The sequence below is a fragment of the Pleurodeles waltl genome, chromosome 9, assembly GCF_031143425.1.
Source record: "Pleurodeles waltl isolate 20211129_DDA chromosome 9, aPleWal1.hap1.20221129, whole genome shotgun sequence".
In the NCBI taxonomy this organism is placed as follows: Eukaryota; Metazoa; Chordata; class Amphibia; order Caudata; family Salamandridae; genus Pleurodeles; species Pleurodeles waltl.
The window spans coordinates 121,916,339-121,934,093 of NC_090448.1; the positions used below are offsets into that span (position 1 = coordinate 121,916,339).

At 43.8% G+C, this 17,755-nt stretch overlaps 1 protein-coding gene across 4 annotated transcripts in view; it reads right to left on the reverse strand.

Annotated features, from left to right (window-relative positions):
- LOC138259001 (inter-alpha-trypsin inhibitor heavy chain H4-like) overlaps positions 1 to 17,755 on the reverse strand; it is a 536,359-nt gene that overhangs the window by 415,447 nt on the left and 103,157 nt on the right. For all 4 annotated transcript variants that reach the window (XM_069206377.1, XM_069206375.1, XM_069206376.1 and 1 more), the window contains exons 5-7: positions 14,857 to 14,967; positions 4,912 to 5,040; positions 4,022 to 4,138 (exon numbers count right to left, since the gene is read on the reverse strand). In XM_069206377.1, coding sequence (XP_069062478.1) covers positions 4,022 to 4,138; positions 4,912 to 5,040; positions 14,857 to 14,967 — 357 coding nt within the window. The remainder of the gene's footprint in view (positions 1 to 4,021; positions 4,139 to 4,911; positions 5,041 to 14,856; positions 14,968 to 17,755) is intronic.

Genomic DNA, 17,755 nt, shown 5'->3' on the forward strand with positions numbered 1-17,755 from the left:
CTCATTGTTCTTGTCTGATATGAGGTGCTGAGGGTCTCATGTCTTGTAGAGTAAAAACATTTTCCTTTACCTGTCATGGATTCACATTTGTTGTCTTTGTGGGTCTGCATATATGATGGAGAGGGCAACAACATTTTCCTTTACATGCCATGCGTTTACATTTGTTGTCTGTGTGTGTCTGCATAGATAATGCGGGTGTTCGCTGGGTGAGTGGGTGACTTTGATATGCTGGAGTTTTAGTAAAGGCAAATGCAAGTCTCAATACTGTGTATTTTGTTATGCTAAATATCAAGTTACGTTATGTATTGTTATGTAATTAGCAAGCATACATTCACCTTTGCTAAGATCTTGGTGCTAGGTCAATTGTAACCCTAAACAGATGACAACCCTAATTCCAGAAACATATTCTTTAGTTAATTAAAGAGACATTTTAATGGTTTGACAGAAGATTGAAAAAGTCAAAAGAGTGCACTGGGCAATGGGAAGTAAAGCAAAACCCACAGTCTAGAAGGAAAAATTGGGAACCTACCAATGCAAGGTCTGTTAAACCTTGGAACAGTCAACAAACAGGGTTAAAAAATCTCGGGTGTTGAGAGAACGACTATTACCAGAACATATCCTAAATAAAGGTGTGAAAGGCCACACATGGATTGTGAATGGTGTAGGAAGCTGGCCTGGTGTGTGGTGAGCACCTATGGTGTTATCACGCTATCCCAGGTCCAGGTATCCCCTATTTGTGAGGTGTAGTCAGTGTCTAGGAAGCCAGGCTCTATAGAGGTAGCTGTGAGTGAGCAGCCAAGGCTTGTCTAGGAGACATGCAAAGCTTATGCATTACCACTGATATTGACACAGCACTTACACACAAGAAAGAACCACACAGTGTTACAAAAATAAAGGTACTTTATATAAGTGACACACATACTAAAATACTATATAGGCAATACACTATTAGCAGGTGAGTAAACACACTATTATATACACCTTAGTTGCCAGGAATAGGCATAGAAAGCAATAACAAACAGTGGAATAACAGTAGACAATAAAGACCATAGGAGGACACTAAACCATATACAACAAAATGGAATGTGAAGATCAGACATCCACCCATGTAAGTGGAATCTGTAGAGGGGAGCTGGAGGAACTAGGAACCCCAAAAGGTGAGTACCAGAGTGCCTCCCAGTGACCTGGAGAGAGGAGGTAAGTACCTGTTTTTTTCCCAAACCCACAGAGAACCTTTGTGAAAGGACTGTGCAAGACCCAAGCAAGACTGCAAGAAACAGACGATGGACCCAGACAGAAGAGGACCTGCAAGTGAAGGGGACCAAGTCCAGCTCCAGGTGTCTGGTTGGGCAGGAGCCAATACTCATCCTTCCAGAGTTGCAGGACCAGGTCGATGGTGGAGACTAGAAGGCGGCTATGCAGCACAGGAGCAGAGGAAGAGTTCCAGAAGTGATGCAGTCCATGTCCCATGTTGGAAGTAGAGTTGCAGTCCATCAGTGGTGTGGAAAAACCACTAAGAAGCCTTGGCAAAGGCAAGAGTTGCAGGAGAGAAGTTGCAGAGCTGCTGGGGACCAGGAAGGTCCAAGGAGACTCAACCAATGGAGGGGAGTCCCAGGAAACCCCCGGCAGTCAATAGAGCAAGAAGTCGTGGATGCATCCCCCACTGGCAAATTACAGGCAGCAGGCACAGGAGTCGCAGTGGGTCCCACTCAGCACACCTGGAAAGGAGTCGGACGTCATTGGAGCATCAGGCAGGAGACCACGCGTTGCAGGGAAGATGGCTGGAGGCCGGGGCTACACAGAGTTTGAAGATCCCTTGGAAGAACTGTCAACAAGCCTTGGTAGCTGCAAGAGTTGCGGTGCACAGGTGTACCATCCTGCAAGTAGAGGCAAAGACTCCAAAGTTGGACAGCTGGTAGAGGAGTCCAAGAGGACCACTCAAGATCACCACCTGTGTTGCAGGATTCACGCAGAGATAAGAGAGTGGACCTACGCAGTCGGTTGTCATTGTAGTTGGTGCCTGTGGGTGCAGGGGAGTGACTCCTTCAATCCAAGGGAGATTCCTTCTTGCTTCTTGGTGCAGACTGAAGACTTGCTGCCCTCAGATGATGCACAGCCAGGGAAATGTTGTAGTTTCTGGAAAGAGCTGGAGAAGCAATGTTGCAGAGCAAAGTCGTCACTAGAGCTGCAGATTGTAGGTTTCTGTGAAGTCCAGTTGTGGTTCCAGTGGCCAGAAGTCAAAGTAAACACTGCAGAGGAGTCCTTCTGCAATCTTGCACTTCGAATCTAAGGACCCACTCAAGAAGGAGACTCTATATAGTCCTAAAAGAGGGATTAGTCACCTAGCAGGGTGACCACCTATCAGGAGGGAGCTGTGACCTCACCTGCCTGTCCTGGCCACTCAGATGCTCCCAGAGGTCTCTGTTCACCTTGGATTAAGGATTGCAGAATCAAGTGGCCACGTGGAGGAGCTCTGGGCACCACCCCTGGTGGTGGAGATGGACAGGGGAGTGGTTACTCCCCTTTCCATTGCCCTGTTTCATGTCAGAGCAGAGACTGGAGGTCCCTGAACTGGTGCAGACTGGTTTATGCAAGGAGGGCACCAAATGTGCCCATCAGAGAATACCAGTGGCTTGGGGAGGCTACCCCTCCCAAGCCATGTAACACCAATTTCCAAAAGGAGAGGGTGTTGCCTCCCTCCCCCAAAGGAAATACTTTGTTCTTCCTTCCTGGGGTTGAACTGCTCAAGCAGCAGGAGGGCAGGAACCTATCTGTAGGATGACAGCAGCATCGGCTGCCTGGGAAAACCCTGCAAACTGGTGGGAGTAAAGCTGGGGGTCCTCTAAGGAGCCCCCAGAATCCATGGGATCATACCACCAACACTGGCAACAGTATTGGGGTATGATTCCGACATGTTTGATACCTAACATGCCTAGCTTTGGAGTTACCATTATGTATCTGGACATAGGAAGTGATCTATGCCCAGTACATGGATAAAATGGCTTCCCCACACTCACAAAGTCCAGGAAATGGAGCTGGGGTTCGTGGGGGCACCTCTGCTCATGCATGGGGTGCCCTCACACAGAGTTACTTGTACCCTACCATCTGGGCGAGGAGGGCCTGCCATAGGGGTGACATATATAATGACCTGGTGCGGTGACCTGCAGTGAAAAGGGTGCATTCACCCTTTCACACAGGCTGCAATGGCAGCCCTGCAGACACATTTTGCATGGGCTCCCAAAGTAAGAGACAACCAAATCCAGAGGGAGAGAGCACAGTCACTGGTTAGCAGGATCCCAGTGAACACAGTCAAAACACACTGATAGCAGGCATAAAGTGGGTGTAGGCATGCCAAAAAGAGGATACTTTCTTACACATGGAATGTCATTTTTGATAGGCAACCTACTCAGAAGACGTTTAGTGTGGCTATACTGATGGGAAGTAAATACTAGGCCAGCAGGAAGTGTAAGTGATACAAGATAGGAATACATGAAGGACAGACGTGTACCCTAAGCAGAAGCCCATGATGGCCATCATGGCTAGTTTCTTACCATTGTTGCTTAAAAAGGCCATCATCTTCCGGATAAGTTACATATGGAATGAAGAAAGGGAGACCAACTATGATACCTAGCAAGATAAGGGCAAACCTGAGACAAACTGAGATTCCAGAGCAAGCACAGACGTTACCTGTGACCGTCGGGGACCCATTTCTGAAAGTCAATATGGTGCTCTCCAGCATGATGAAAAAACCATTGAGGGATCTATCTAGTCCTCATGTGAAAAGGAAACCCCATTTATTGTGCGTTTTCAATCAGTTTCGTATTAGTTCAGGCACATGTTTGGTCTTGGTTCTTTTGTTTTTATTATTAAAATGTTCACTGCAGTGAATCATATGATGTCCTCCACCCTGAAGCTAATCATGCCAAGGAAGTATCTTCTTTGTGGATGGGGGGCTCATTGTCAATGGCATCACTGTATCATGAAAGCAAAGTCAGCATATAAAAGAAAAAATGGGGATTACCTGCACAATCTTTTTGCCGTGCATGGAACCACTGGTGTCAATGACAAACACGACGTTTTTGGGAAGTGTTGGCATCTCAGCTGGTGCAAAGTAGTGCACAAAATATCCATTTATGATCTGTGAACCGGAATCAAATTTAACGTAAGTAATCCGCAAAAACAATTGAAAGAACAAGAGAAGCTGTCAATGGCATAACCAGCGTGGGAAAGAAAGTACACAAGGTATGTATATTCTGGTTACACTTTTGATGACAGTTTCAAGTGTATTGAAATACTGTAGACATTTCTGCATTGCCTGAAAGGCTTACATGATATTAAATATTCACATTTACCGTCAATGATTCCTGCCATAGGTCTGCTGCAGTAAGTAGGGGGGCTAAAGTGTAAATATTCTAAATCAGGATAACAAGAGCTAGAAAGGGGTATACAGATATTCCATGTATGGCCTGATCTAATCTCTATTTGTTCTCGAGCAACGTGCAGGCTGTATTTGTGCTCAATGAATGGACAGGTATTTAAAACAGAACAAATATTGGATGTAAGAATCATGGGAAACAGTAAATTCTCACAGAGTAATGTACATGCTGTTTGGATAACCTTGCTCCATTGTCAGTCTGCGTGTGCTTGCTTATACGGGTATAGAATGTGGCCATTTTCCTTGATAGACACCTTGGCCCTTTTTACCAGCTGGGGACCTGATGGGGCCGGTAACCTTTATTACGTCTTACATCATAAAAGGAAAGGTAATATATTTAGGGCTTTTCATCATGAGACAATTGGTAGGAGTATGTTGTAAATACAGTAAGAACCATGTGGTTTAACTGTGGCTCACAGAGGATTATTCCAAGTGGGCAGCACGTGAGGTAACCTCACAGCCATTTTCATACTTACCTGCACGTCTCCAGCGGATGTGCTCCTTTTCACATCATAATTTATCATCAGGTCACCATCCAGAAGAGTCTCGTCAAGTCCTTTGTTTTTACGTTGTTGGTCTATTGTTGGCTTGAATAAAATATGGGCCTAAATATTAAAGCAACAACACTTAAAACTTAGGCAGGAGAAAGCTTCAGTTGAACAAATAGATTGCCAGAACATGAAAAAATCACAGGAATAAACATTTGCATTGTGGACTTCTCCAAGGCGTTTATGCTGTTTCACCTATGCTTCAATTTTGCTAGAGGTCAAACCATGGCTATAATAATGGGCAGGAGGGTGCAGTTTCATTGCTTAGTAGTAGTTAAATGAGCTAGTTTTCTGCTGTATATCAGTAGGCATTTGTTCATACATGGAGAAAATGAGCATGGGTAAAGTACTTTTAAGTATTTACAACGCTTTGAATTACGTATTACACTTTGGAAAAATATAGTGCATTGGCAAAATAGTAACCAATGTGCCACATCACCCATAAGCACAGGAAGTGGCATCTCTGGACCTCCCATCATCCAACTGCACAGGAAGTGACATCACTGGTTTCCCACCCAAACCATCTTTAAAGGAAGAAGCCAAGTAAGAGGACTTAATTTCTCATCACCCATCAGCACAGAAAGTCACACCACTGGGTCTCCCATCATCCACCTGCACACGAAATTACATCACTGCACTTCTACCCCATTCCAGGACCCACTTAATGACAGCTGCAATGTGGATGTGTGCAGGGGGCATGCCATGACCACTCCAAAGCTTCACCAGGAGCAATCCCCTCTATGTCCATCTGCACCTAGTGCCAGAAACCCTGGTCTTTTCACACACCAGCAGCACTTGATGTGTTCCTCTGGTCCCTCAACCCGTGATGCCACTCTCCCCACTGCTACCATGCCACACCATCAAATGAGCCTTCACCTGTACCCACTGCCAGTTCCCCTGCAGGCACCGACCCACAAACCCCACGCAAGCAGAAGCAATGCCAGCAACATCCCCAACTAATACTACATGCCACAGCAAACCCACATGCCAACCCTTACTCACAGACACGCTATTCAGCACATGATCTTTAGCAAACACCAAAGCAAAATCTGTGACCTGCTGGAGCAATGCACCTGACCTCCTCTTCCTCACACAACCCTGGCTCAACTCTTCATCAGCACCTGACATTCCTACAGCAATCCCAGCCGGCTGCAAGACTGCGCGACAGGACCTCCATTACTAGCCAGTAGGATAACTTGTAGTCATCTACAAGAACTCTATCAACTGCTCAACATCCATGGAGAGTGCTACTCCATTCAAGGAACATATGCACTTCAAGCATCAAATCTCTGAGAACTTCACTCTGAACTCGCTCATGGACCACCTGGCCCGCGATCAACCTTCAACAGACTCATTAGCAACTTCATTGCTCCCTCACCATTGACTCCAGAGCCTACATACTACTCCATGACCACAACGTCCACCAGGAAGACAGAATTGACCCTTGCTCTACTGCGATCCTCGAAAGCCTGAACAGCATTGGACCTACCCAGCTTGTCACAGGACCAATACACATCGATCAACGCACACTGGATCCATCTTCACGACCAGTAACAGCATCAAATACAACACCACTTTGCCTCTCACATGGACAGGACGTGCCATCATCCTCTTTCAAATGCACACACCTCTGGTCAGCACACCCACCAGCATCACCTGCCAACATGCAGGTGGGGCAAAATCTCAGAAGCAGACTGGATCAAATCCCTCAGCAATGATCAACCCAACCTCAACGACAGCCTCCATAAGGACATCACCAACTTCAACATCTGGATTAAGAACTCTCCTGACTCCCTTCCACCCATGAAAACACATCAGGCAAAGAAGACTCAACAAGCAGGCCATCTGATACACAGAGGATCTTTGAGATGTCAAATGTCAATGCAAACAGCTAGAGAAAATATGGAGAACCAGCCACAAAACCATCGATAGAACCACCCATAAGGCTACACTCAGATGCTACCAACAGCAACTGAGAGGCATTAAGAAAAGAGTGCTAGATGAACTAATCGAAAGGAGCTACAGCAGCAGCAAGCAGATCTTCTCAATCGGCAAAGGCTCCACCATACCCTGTGCCCCCATCAACATCATCCCCTCCCAAGAACTCTGTGACAACCTGTCAAACGTCTTTCGGAGAAAAATTGCAACCATCTAAAGCAACTTCACACACCAACTCGACAGCCTAAACCAAGACGACCACCTGACCGAATGGACACACCTTCACCTGAAACAACCCACCACTGATCATCGGGGGCCTCATTGGATCAATGCTGCCACACCGTCTAGAACCTGGGAGAATCACCATCAGCACACCCTCATCACCTCATCAATACCACCACCACATCCGCTACATTCCCGGAAGACTGGAAGCATGCAGCAGTCAATGCCCTCCTCAAGAAGTCATTGGTCAACCCAACCAACTGAGCAATGTCTGACTGATCTCTCTGCTCCCCTACCCAGTCAAAGTGATAGAGAAGGCCAACTCACAACCCACCTCAAACCACACCATTGAATGGACAACATTCAATCAGGATTCAAAAAGAACCAAAGCATCCAAACAGCACTCATCACATCCACCAATGACATCCAGACCATCCTGGGCCAAGGAGAAACAGTGGCCCTCATGCTGCTTGACCTCTCAGTGGCACTCAACACATTTATCTACAACACACACTTGTCAGAAGACTCCACGAGCTCATCATCTAAGGACCCAAATTCAAATGGATCTCTTCTTTCCTCAAGGGAAGAACCCAAATAGTCAGACTGCCAACTTTTACATCGAAGTCCAACAACCTGATCTGTGGAGTCCCCCAGGGATCGTTCCTCAGCTCCAACCTGTTCAATACTCCCCAAAGTCATCTAATCATAAGGCATCAACATCCTTTGCTACTTCAACAACACAGCTCATCCTCTTCCTGACAGACAAGACAACCACCACCAGAACTTCACCAACTGCATGACCTGGGCAGCAGAATGGATGAGTACCAACTGCTTGAAGCTGAACTCCAACAAGAAGGAAGCACTGGTCTTCAGAAGCAAGATCTACCCATGGCATGCCACCTGGTGGCTGAAGGAGTAATGACCAACACCCACACCCACAGACCACAGCAGAATTCTGGAAATCATCCTGAATGACAAGTTCAACATGACAGCACAAGTCAACGCTTCCACATCCTACATATGCTACAAAACATCGTCAATTGGCTGCCACAGAACACCAGACATGCCATTAGGCATGCACTAGCACAAACACTAGCAATCTAGGAGGCTTAAGTGAGGAAACATGCTCTATGCTGGAATCTCCAAGCTGCTCTTACACAGACTCCAGGCCATCTAGAGTGCTGCCGCAAGAATCATACTCGACCTGCCACCCCGAACCCACATGCCACCCCATCTTAGAGAGCTCCACTGGCTCCCTATTCCCAAAAACAACCAATTCAAACTCCTCACACACATATACAAAGCCTTACACCACACTGGCCCAGCATACCTCAGCAATCACATACACTTTCACCAGACTAACAGACACCTTTGCTCAGCCTCACGCTCACTTTCGCACATCCTCTGCATTCACAACAGCAGAACAGAAGGTTGTTTGTTTTCATTCAATGCACTAAAAACCAGAAACAGCCTCCCACAACACATCAGAACCTTCTGCTCACTTCTGGAGTTCTGCAAGTAGCTAAAGACCTAGCTCTTTCAATTTCTCTGAGGTACATTCACCTACACACCTGCTCAAGCTCCTGGATACCCTCATGGGTGATTAATGTGCTATACAAGTAGACATACAATAACATAACATATATCTATGGGATTGAGAATTGTCTTTTGAACTGTGAGTATGAAACATAGGGGAGACAGTAAGGACCATGTATCAGTGGGGACAGTGATGGCACATTAGGCTAATTAACCCCTTTACAGTGTGGGTCTGGTATGTTAGGGATATCTGAACTAAGTAAGTCAATGTCCATTTATATGAGCTCATAGCACTACAAGATGACCTTGCATTGCTGTCTCCTGCAATGGCATAACAGGCACTCTTAACCACCTATTCCTCTGCTGTTTTCCAACTCTTTTCCACCTTCCCAGGCAAGCATGAAATAGTTGGTAAATTGCTTGGCTGTAGATCTCATTTCTGGCAAAACTGAGATATCTTTGACTATGTGACTGGAACCTCAAATTGTGGGACACATAAACAGGTAGGGAAAGATGGCCGACACCAGGATGTGACTAAATGCAATAAAACAATAAAGAATGTAAGAATTTTATGAATATTTTAATTAGTAATTTATACTATGTAATGATTAAGTGCCATAAATTATTTATGTAAAATATAGATTGGTTTCTTTTTATGCAAATAGGGCGGGAATGTTTTTAAAAGTAAATACAAAAAATACAAATATTATTTTTAAAGTATCATATTAAACATTCATAAATATGCCTTTAGTATCAAATAGCATTAAATAAAATCAATAATAACATTCTTGCTTTTATGCATTTTAACAATCAAAACATCTGAATTCCCTGACATTAAATACTGTCCAAAGTGGTTCTGGGTTTGGAGTTAGAATCATAAATCTGCATTCCCCAAAACTGACCACTTCCCAAATTGGGGGTGGGATGAAATTAGAATAGTACATCTACATCACTCAAAATTAAACCCTATCCCCAGCGGGTGTGGGTTTGAAGTTATAACAGCCCTGAGACTATATACACATTTGGATCTACTTGTGGGAAGCCCTCCTGTTAGACTTGTACGGCTTAGGGTGGTCTTTCCCCCAGGCATTTTGCCTAACTCACCTCCATTTTTGTGCTGAAATTCATTTTTGTTGGCCTTAGTAATCCATGCAATTTACCACTGCTAACCAGTGCTAATGCCCTTGTGCTCAATCACCTGAATATGGTCTGATTGGCTTGCACCTGATTGGCATATATAATTTACTTGTAAGTCCCTTGTAGAGTGGTAAACCATATACCCAGGGCCTGTAAATTAAATGCTACCAGTGGGCCTGCAGGACCTATTGTGCCACCCACTGCAGTAACATCTTAAAACATGACCCAGGCTTACGATTGCAGTCTTCAATGCAGTTTTAAACTGCCAATTTAACCTGGCAATATAACCTCCTGTCAAAACTTAAACTCCCCTTGTATTGCATATTAATCACCCCTAATATAGGCCCTAGGTAGCCCACAGGGCAGAGTGCATCGTAATTAAAAGACCGGATATGCACACTTAAGTTTTAGGTGTCCTAATAGTTCAAAAGTCCTGGATTTATTGTTTACTCTTCTGAGGTCTTGGTGTCCCATAGTATAGCATCAGATTGCCTTATTACTGTTAATAAGTGCTAACTTTTGATTGAGACCGGGTATCTATGAAATTGTAATGAAAAATCATCTTTAATGGTAAAGTCAGATTTTTAGTTACAACTTTGGATATGGCACTTTTAGAAAGTTGACATTTTCCTGCCCTTTTGTGCCTGTAACCAGCCTTGAGTAACATGATTGGGTGCAACTGACAGTTAGACTTTATGAAGTCCTTCCAGACAGTCACACAATAAAGGTATTAGGTGTGCCTGAATGGGCCATTTTCTGCCAGGATGAGGGCGGACATAAGCATTTCCCCTCTTGCAATCGAATAGGCTATGTTATGCCTTCACACAAAGGGCCGATCACTTCTACATTGTCACTGCAGCCAGCATGGAGCCAGTGTAGGCAAGTCAGGAAATTCAATGCACTTCACAGACAATTTCTAGAGGCTTTTCTCACCTTTCAGAGGAAGGGCACCAGGGTATAAACATAGTACCTTCATACCCACTCTTCAGTTCACTTCTGGACCTGCAGAAAGGACTCTCAGATTACTGCCTGCTGTTGCAACCTGTTGTGCACTATGCAAGACTGCTTTGCTGTACCTGGAAGGACTGCTTTGCTGCCTGGAGCCTGCCCAAAACCTGTCAGAGGCCAGCCCTGCTGTTTGAGCCCTGAATCTTCACCTGCACCCATGACTATCAGAGTGACTACAAGGGCTAGTTTGCTGACCTCCTGTTCAGAGCCACATGGACACAAAAGTCTCTGACCATCTTGAACCCACACCTGGACCCAGCCTGAGTGAGGCCTGAACCCCCAGCTGTGTCCCACCAGCCCTAAACCCTGGGTTGTGGTGCTAAATGTGTCCAGATAGCCCAAATCTAAAACTTTGGACTTTGAAAAATATTGGTTAAAAAAACTGCTCTGAAAACCAGGTGGAGACAGGACCAAACTACTCATCTAGCCACAAAAGGTCCATATCCGGTCTGCCTGACTTTGTGGCTGGTCTCCTATGTTCTTCTCCCAGCACCAAATCCTGTTCAGCAATCCTTCGCCAAAGAGGTATTAAGCTTTGTGGAACTGTCTTTGACTATCGCCTCCTGCCTCATGCCCCTGGAGATTTTAAACTTTTTAAAAAATGGCTAATTCAAAAATGGAAATCTTCAATGCGGCCTTCGACCCAGGGCTCCCGAACAAAGGCGCCCCCTCCTCTGACTCTGCCTGCTCCCTTGCCCCACTGAACTTTATTTTCTCAGAACATTTTTCTCAAAATGTATTCTAAGTCCAAAGACAAGAACTGACCGGGCCCAATCCACTTCTTTTATGTGATCCATGCTTCATCGCAGTTAGCCATATTTTTTTTAACTCTGACCCCGTCTTGTGCAATTAGATGTCCGCAGTTGGCGCTTCCGTCTTTTAGGAGCTAGTTTTTGCTAAATGCTGTAAAAATTGATTACGTTGGTTCCCCCGATTGTATTTTCTCGTTTTGGTGTCAAAAAATGTATTAAAGTGTACTCTTTTTTGCTAAATTGGTGTGAGATTTTTATTATGTTGGGCCGTCACTTTGTTACTGTTTGTGTGCTGTATAAATACTTTACGCATTGCCTCTAAGTTAAGCCTGACTGCTATTTGTGCCAGTCTACCCAGGATTTAGCACATGTTAATTTAGTGACTTTTTGTGGTTCACCCTTCAAGGAGCTGTGCCTATTGCGTGAACAGGGCACACACCCCAGTCAATCAACAACCCAAATCCTCACACCTCCAAACACATTTTTCTGTGAAGGGAACCCAGAGCAGCGTATGTTTTTGTTATTGTGTATACTCCAGACTCCTGTCTTTAGTTTATGGGGATGGCCCTATTGTATTGTGTTTTTAACTTTAGCCATTGTGTTTTTTTCTGGTATGGGAATATATGTTTTTGGTTACAGGTGCTGTCGGCTAATGAAAATTGTGTATCTTTCAAAGGAAATCTTTTGGTTTCCTGTACATAAAGTTTAACATTCATTTTGTTGATCTTTATCTTGCTTCTTCTTGTTTAAAACAATACATTTGTGGGATTTTTGAGTGCTTAAAGGATTTTATACAGATACCTTTTATGGATTTTGTTTTATGCTGGATTACATTGTAGACGTTTTTGAAGATTTTGTTTACTGACATCTTTTGCATTTGGCAAGTTTGTTTGTCTAGCTTAGGGCATAATTGTTGTATTACGCATTTCTTTTGTATATTTCCTGAATGCTATGTTCTTTCTGTTAAATCTCTGTGAATCTAGTAAAGAGTATGGTGGCTCTTGTAAGAATACCTGGGAAACTACGACTGTCATGTGGCTCTGTAAGGTCAGCATTGCTATAGAGGAAAGAGTCTTAAGTCAAGCAAACATCTGAAACAGGGATGAGATTTAGGGATAGTAGGAGATAAAAGACAACCAATAATGTGTCAGGCTAACATCCCTTTAGGACCCATATGGTAGGAGAAGCGATGCTCAAATTCCTAGCTCAAAGCTGGAATGCAGGAAGGGCTGGGGTGGAGTCAAACACTTTTTTGAAAGACCGGTAGGCCTATGTCAGTTTAGATACACATCAACCATATCAATGAAATAATGGATTTGTGGTGAGTCAGTCACATATCAGACAAATGGCTCCATACTAAAAAAAACATTGGCAAAGTTGGTGCAATCGTTAATTGTTTTTATCCAATTTTTATACTGCAAGCATGTGCCATAAGAATAAAAAGTAAAAAAAAAGAAAATGTGTCATCACCTAAATATGGCGGTCCTATACTTGGGATGAGATATTTTAATTAAAAATAGATTGATACAGCTCTTTTACTATTGATGTTTCTGGAGACTTTGGGCCCCGATTTTGAGTTCGGCAGATGGAAAAAATCCGTCTGCCAAACTCCAACAGGGTGGCCGCCACCTGCACGGCGACCTCCCTGCCAGAGTTATTAAGAGTCTACCGCTAGGACAGCAGGTGGAAACCTGAGTTTCCGCCCGCTGGCCTAGTGGAAACAGGCTACAGCATTGTCTTTGGCTCGTAATCGTGCCAGTGGCAATGCTGTGGCCTGCTGAGGGCACTAGCACCCTCACAGTGTTCACTGTCTGCAAGGCAGACAGTGAACACTGTGAGGGTGGTGGCAAGTGGGGCCCCTGCACTGCCCATGCCAAGTACCTGGGCAGTGCAGGGGCCCCTCTGCAGCCCCCTACACCCATTCTCCACTGGCCTTTTCATGGCGGTGCTACTTCAATGAAAAGGCTGGCGGAGAACAAGGTCGTAATACCCAGGGCAGCGCTGCTTGCACCGCTGCCGTGGTGGATTAAGACCACCGCTACCTCCAGACCGCCGGGATCACTGATCCTGGCAGAGCTGGCGGTTCCCTGGTGGCCCGACCATTACGGTTGTAATGTACAGCTCGGACCGCTGTATTGGCAGCAGTCCGACTGCCATCTTTGAGTCTGGATCTCTAGTGACCAGCAGACTCATAATGAGGCCCCAGGTCTTAGTAGTGCCATTTTCATGATGTATGAAGGAGACATGCATAAGTAACCACCTAACCAATTACTCAAATTGATGGCAACTAGAATGTTACAATCTAGTTTACACGCTTTAAAATAAACTCTAAACAGTAGTAAAAAAAAATGCCCGTTTTGAAATAAAATCAAAGGCACATTTTGAAACATCTTTCTATCTAGAAAGAAAACAACTATTGTTAGGTGTATGTGGCCAATGTGCACATATTTGTGCTGTCACTGAAAGGGAAGGGAGCCAGTAGATAAAGCAGGGTGACCCATTGCCTCATGCTGTACGCTGTAGTCGGTGGAAGCAAAATGAGAGTGGCAATTTAACAGATCATTGGATAAAGTCCACTGACCAAGAGCCCCTCTACTTAAGTGTATTATGTAACATCCGGCCACTGTGTTGATTCATTTTGAGTGGTCCTACAGGTCGCTTATTGCTGTGCTAATAAGACCACACAAACAGATGTGCCTATGAACCACCATATTTAATGGCAGCCCCCCTCCACTCCTATTCAATTAATGTGGTATTCTCAAGCATCCCTAGCAACGAAGCTCAAATCATCCCTTCAGTTTCCTGCAGTTCGAGCACCAGAACCCTCACAATGCCTCGTCAGGGGTAGTAAGCGCTATATAAATACTATTGCAATACAATACAATGAGCTGTGAAAATTACTTTCAGTTCGAATTAACAGTTCCCCGCATGCTCTTCTGGTCCCTGAAGCCTTACAATTAGCTCTGACAATGCACCTCTGCCCTGACCACGAGTTTTATTTCCCTGACATTCTACGAATATATTGGCCGTTCATCACATTTCGAATCAGAAACTCCACACTTCTGCTGCTCAAACCCCTGGGATCTCATAAGCAGCCCCTTCCATGAATCTCAATCATGATTTCTTAATTAACAAAAGCAAACCATTTACTAGGAAGGGAATGCACTGCCAAGCCACAGTTTTGTCAATCTGGATTCTAAAGTACGAATCGTGATGTAATAAAGAACAAGCATAAACTCTATAATATAAAACGTGATCTTAAACGAAGAGCTCCCATTACCTGTGTTTCACTAACAGTCTTTGTAAGAGCGTCAGACAATTCATTTGTTAGAAACGTGCTGCTGGTCTCCAGGGAGCGGATGCCTTGCGGTTCAAAAACGTGAACATCGATCTGAAGAAAAAGTAAACAGTGTGTTTATTTAAAAGGAATGGGAAATATCGTTATAACTTACAGATGAAGTTTGCCATTTGGAACTTAATTTGTTGAGATTAACTTCCTTAAAATCACTTAAATTATAGACAACACAAATCTGTAATATATAAGGTAACTCTAACAGGCAGTGGCAAAGCCAAAAGATACATGTGAAACCGTGACACAGACCACCCTTGGAATGATGTCACAATTGGTTTTACAAACCAAGCAGGTGTCATGAAACCAAGAGGCATTCCAGAGCTATTCTTCCTGGTAACTATTAATGATGTAAGATTGGGTAAGAAAAATGATTTACAATGTATGACACCTTTTAAGTAAAAAGTATTCCCACATGGCCACTGTGCATACAGGAACGTCCATGCATGCATGAGCGCCATTGAAAAACAGCCACCATCAACTCTGTTAGCAGTAGGATGCAGACAGAGCGTGAGTGCTGGGGGAGGGGGTAATTATATGTTTATATGTATTTCACTATATTTGGGGCTCAATATATCTCTTCATATCTAAGCAATACTGGTTTGAAAGCAGTTAAATTTACACAGCTAAGTGTCTCAGTACCTGATGTGTGAAAGCCTTGGTTTAGCAATGAGTCCTCTGCCCCCCGAACATTAAGAAAACCGAAAGCCTAACATAATTCTTAGTTGAATCTGAATAGATTGCCATTGGGTACTGAAGGACATTTGTCAGTGCCTGGAGCCCAGCCATGTGACAATAGCCTCTGACGTTATCACAGGCTTTCCAGAGGTTAGTTTGTAGTCCTGTTGGAACTTGATATCCTTTAGGAGCACAGGGCTTCTCAGTGGACTTGTATAATTTTGCTCTGGGTACAGATTGGCACACCCAGACTTGTGTCTGAATCAGTGACCAGCAACCATACTCCAAACCAGTTATTGGGACTCCATGCTGGACTCATTAGTCTTGTGTAAGCTTGAAAACTCTGAAGAGCATAGGACTTTGTAATAACCTTCTTAAACGATATCTGTTTAAATGTATTTATTATCGAGTAAAATCCACTTCAGACCCCCAGAGGAAACGCGTCCGTTTTCTCAGACGCTCCGACACCGTTTACCGGTGTTCCCCCGTTGCCCCAGCAACCATCGTGAGCTCGAGCACCCGAGTCCTCCTAGACTCGAGCGCCAGCCCACAAAACTTACTACATTGAGTTTTTTTTTTTTTTTTACTATATAATTTCTTTTACAAACAACTAAAAACAACTCCACATAATTATTCAACTGTCTCACTTAAAGCATATTATGCATATAACTCCTTACACAGACAACTATAACTAACTTAACATGTTTATAGAACAAAAATAATTTAAAAATTTAAAATAAAGCAATCTTATGGATAGCTATGTTTTTTTTTATTTTTTTAACACATTTACACACAGAATCATCACACTCTGAGTTTCCAAGGAACTCTCCTTAAACGTAGACTCTTACACGTTGACGGTACCTGCAATACCGGTTGGTGGAGAGTGTTAGAATCCTGTGACCCTGAATTAGTCCTTAACCCATGGTCAATACGGCACTCTTCCAACCCATTCTGAAGTTTAACAACCTTTGACATGTTCCACCATTTGTTTCCTTCAACTTTAACTGCATTCCCTTTCACCAACTTCACTCTTACCGGGTCAGAGAATTTCGGACCCCCTTTTTTGACAAAAGTAGGCAGCTTTATAGACACCCAATCTCCTGTTGAAAAACCAATTCTCTTAACACCTTTACGTTTGTCAAAATGCATTTTTTGTACAACCTGTTTTTCTTTAACATTCTGTTGGACAATTTTCGCACACTCTTCCAATCGCATACTTTTGAAAAATCTGGACATTCACCCCGGACATACTTGCATACAAGCCTTTCTTCCTCTTAAAGCTTCAAAAGGGGACACTCCAGTGGTGGAGTGTGGTGTTGTTCTATAAAACCATAGCATTGCCTGGACAGATGTAGTCACCACACATTTGTTTGTCAGCGACCACCTAATGCAGTCACCTAGTACACAATTAAAACGTTCCACCAAACCATTTGTTTGGGGTTGATAAAGTGAACACTTCAAATGTTTAATTGATCCTTCATCCAGAAACACTTTGAATTCATCAGACACAAATTGTACACCATTGTCTGTAATTATTTCTTCGGGAAAACCTTCACTCATAAAAACCTCTCTCAAAAATATAACCAATGATCTGGCATTAGGATCCTGAACAAACTTCACGTATGGCCATTTTGAGTAATAGTCAACTACCACGTACGCATACCTGGTACTGCAATTCAAAGCATGAAATGGTCCCACCAAATCCACTCCCAACTTCTTCCAAGGACCAGTATGACAATCAATTGGAATCATGGGAGAAGTACATGTCCTAAATGACTTATCACTATTATAACATATAGTGCAATTCTTCACCAAACTGTCAATTTCACTATCCATACATGGCCACCAAAAACGCTCATGTACTCTTTTCTTGGTCATTGTGGCGCCTAAATGCCCCTCATGAGCTTTTTCCTTGATTCTGCTTCTCAAATCTTCTGGTGGAATTAATTTGTCATTTCTCAGCAGTATATTGTCCTCAATAGTCAACTCGTCTGCAACTTTCCAAAATGGTTGAACACCATACGTCAATCCCCTTTCATGAGGCCACCCCTCTTTAACATTCTTGATTACCTCACACAAAATTTTATCTGCATATAATTTCTCCTTCCATACATTTTCTGAACACACACAGATTTGTTCAATTTCCACAGCA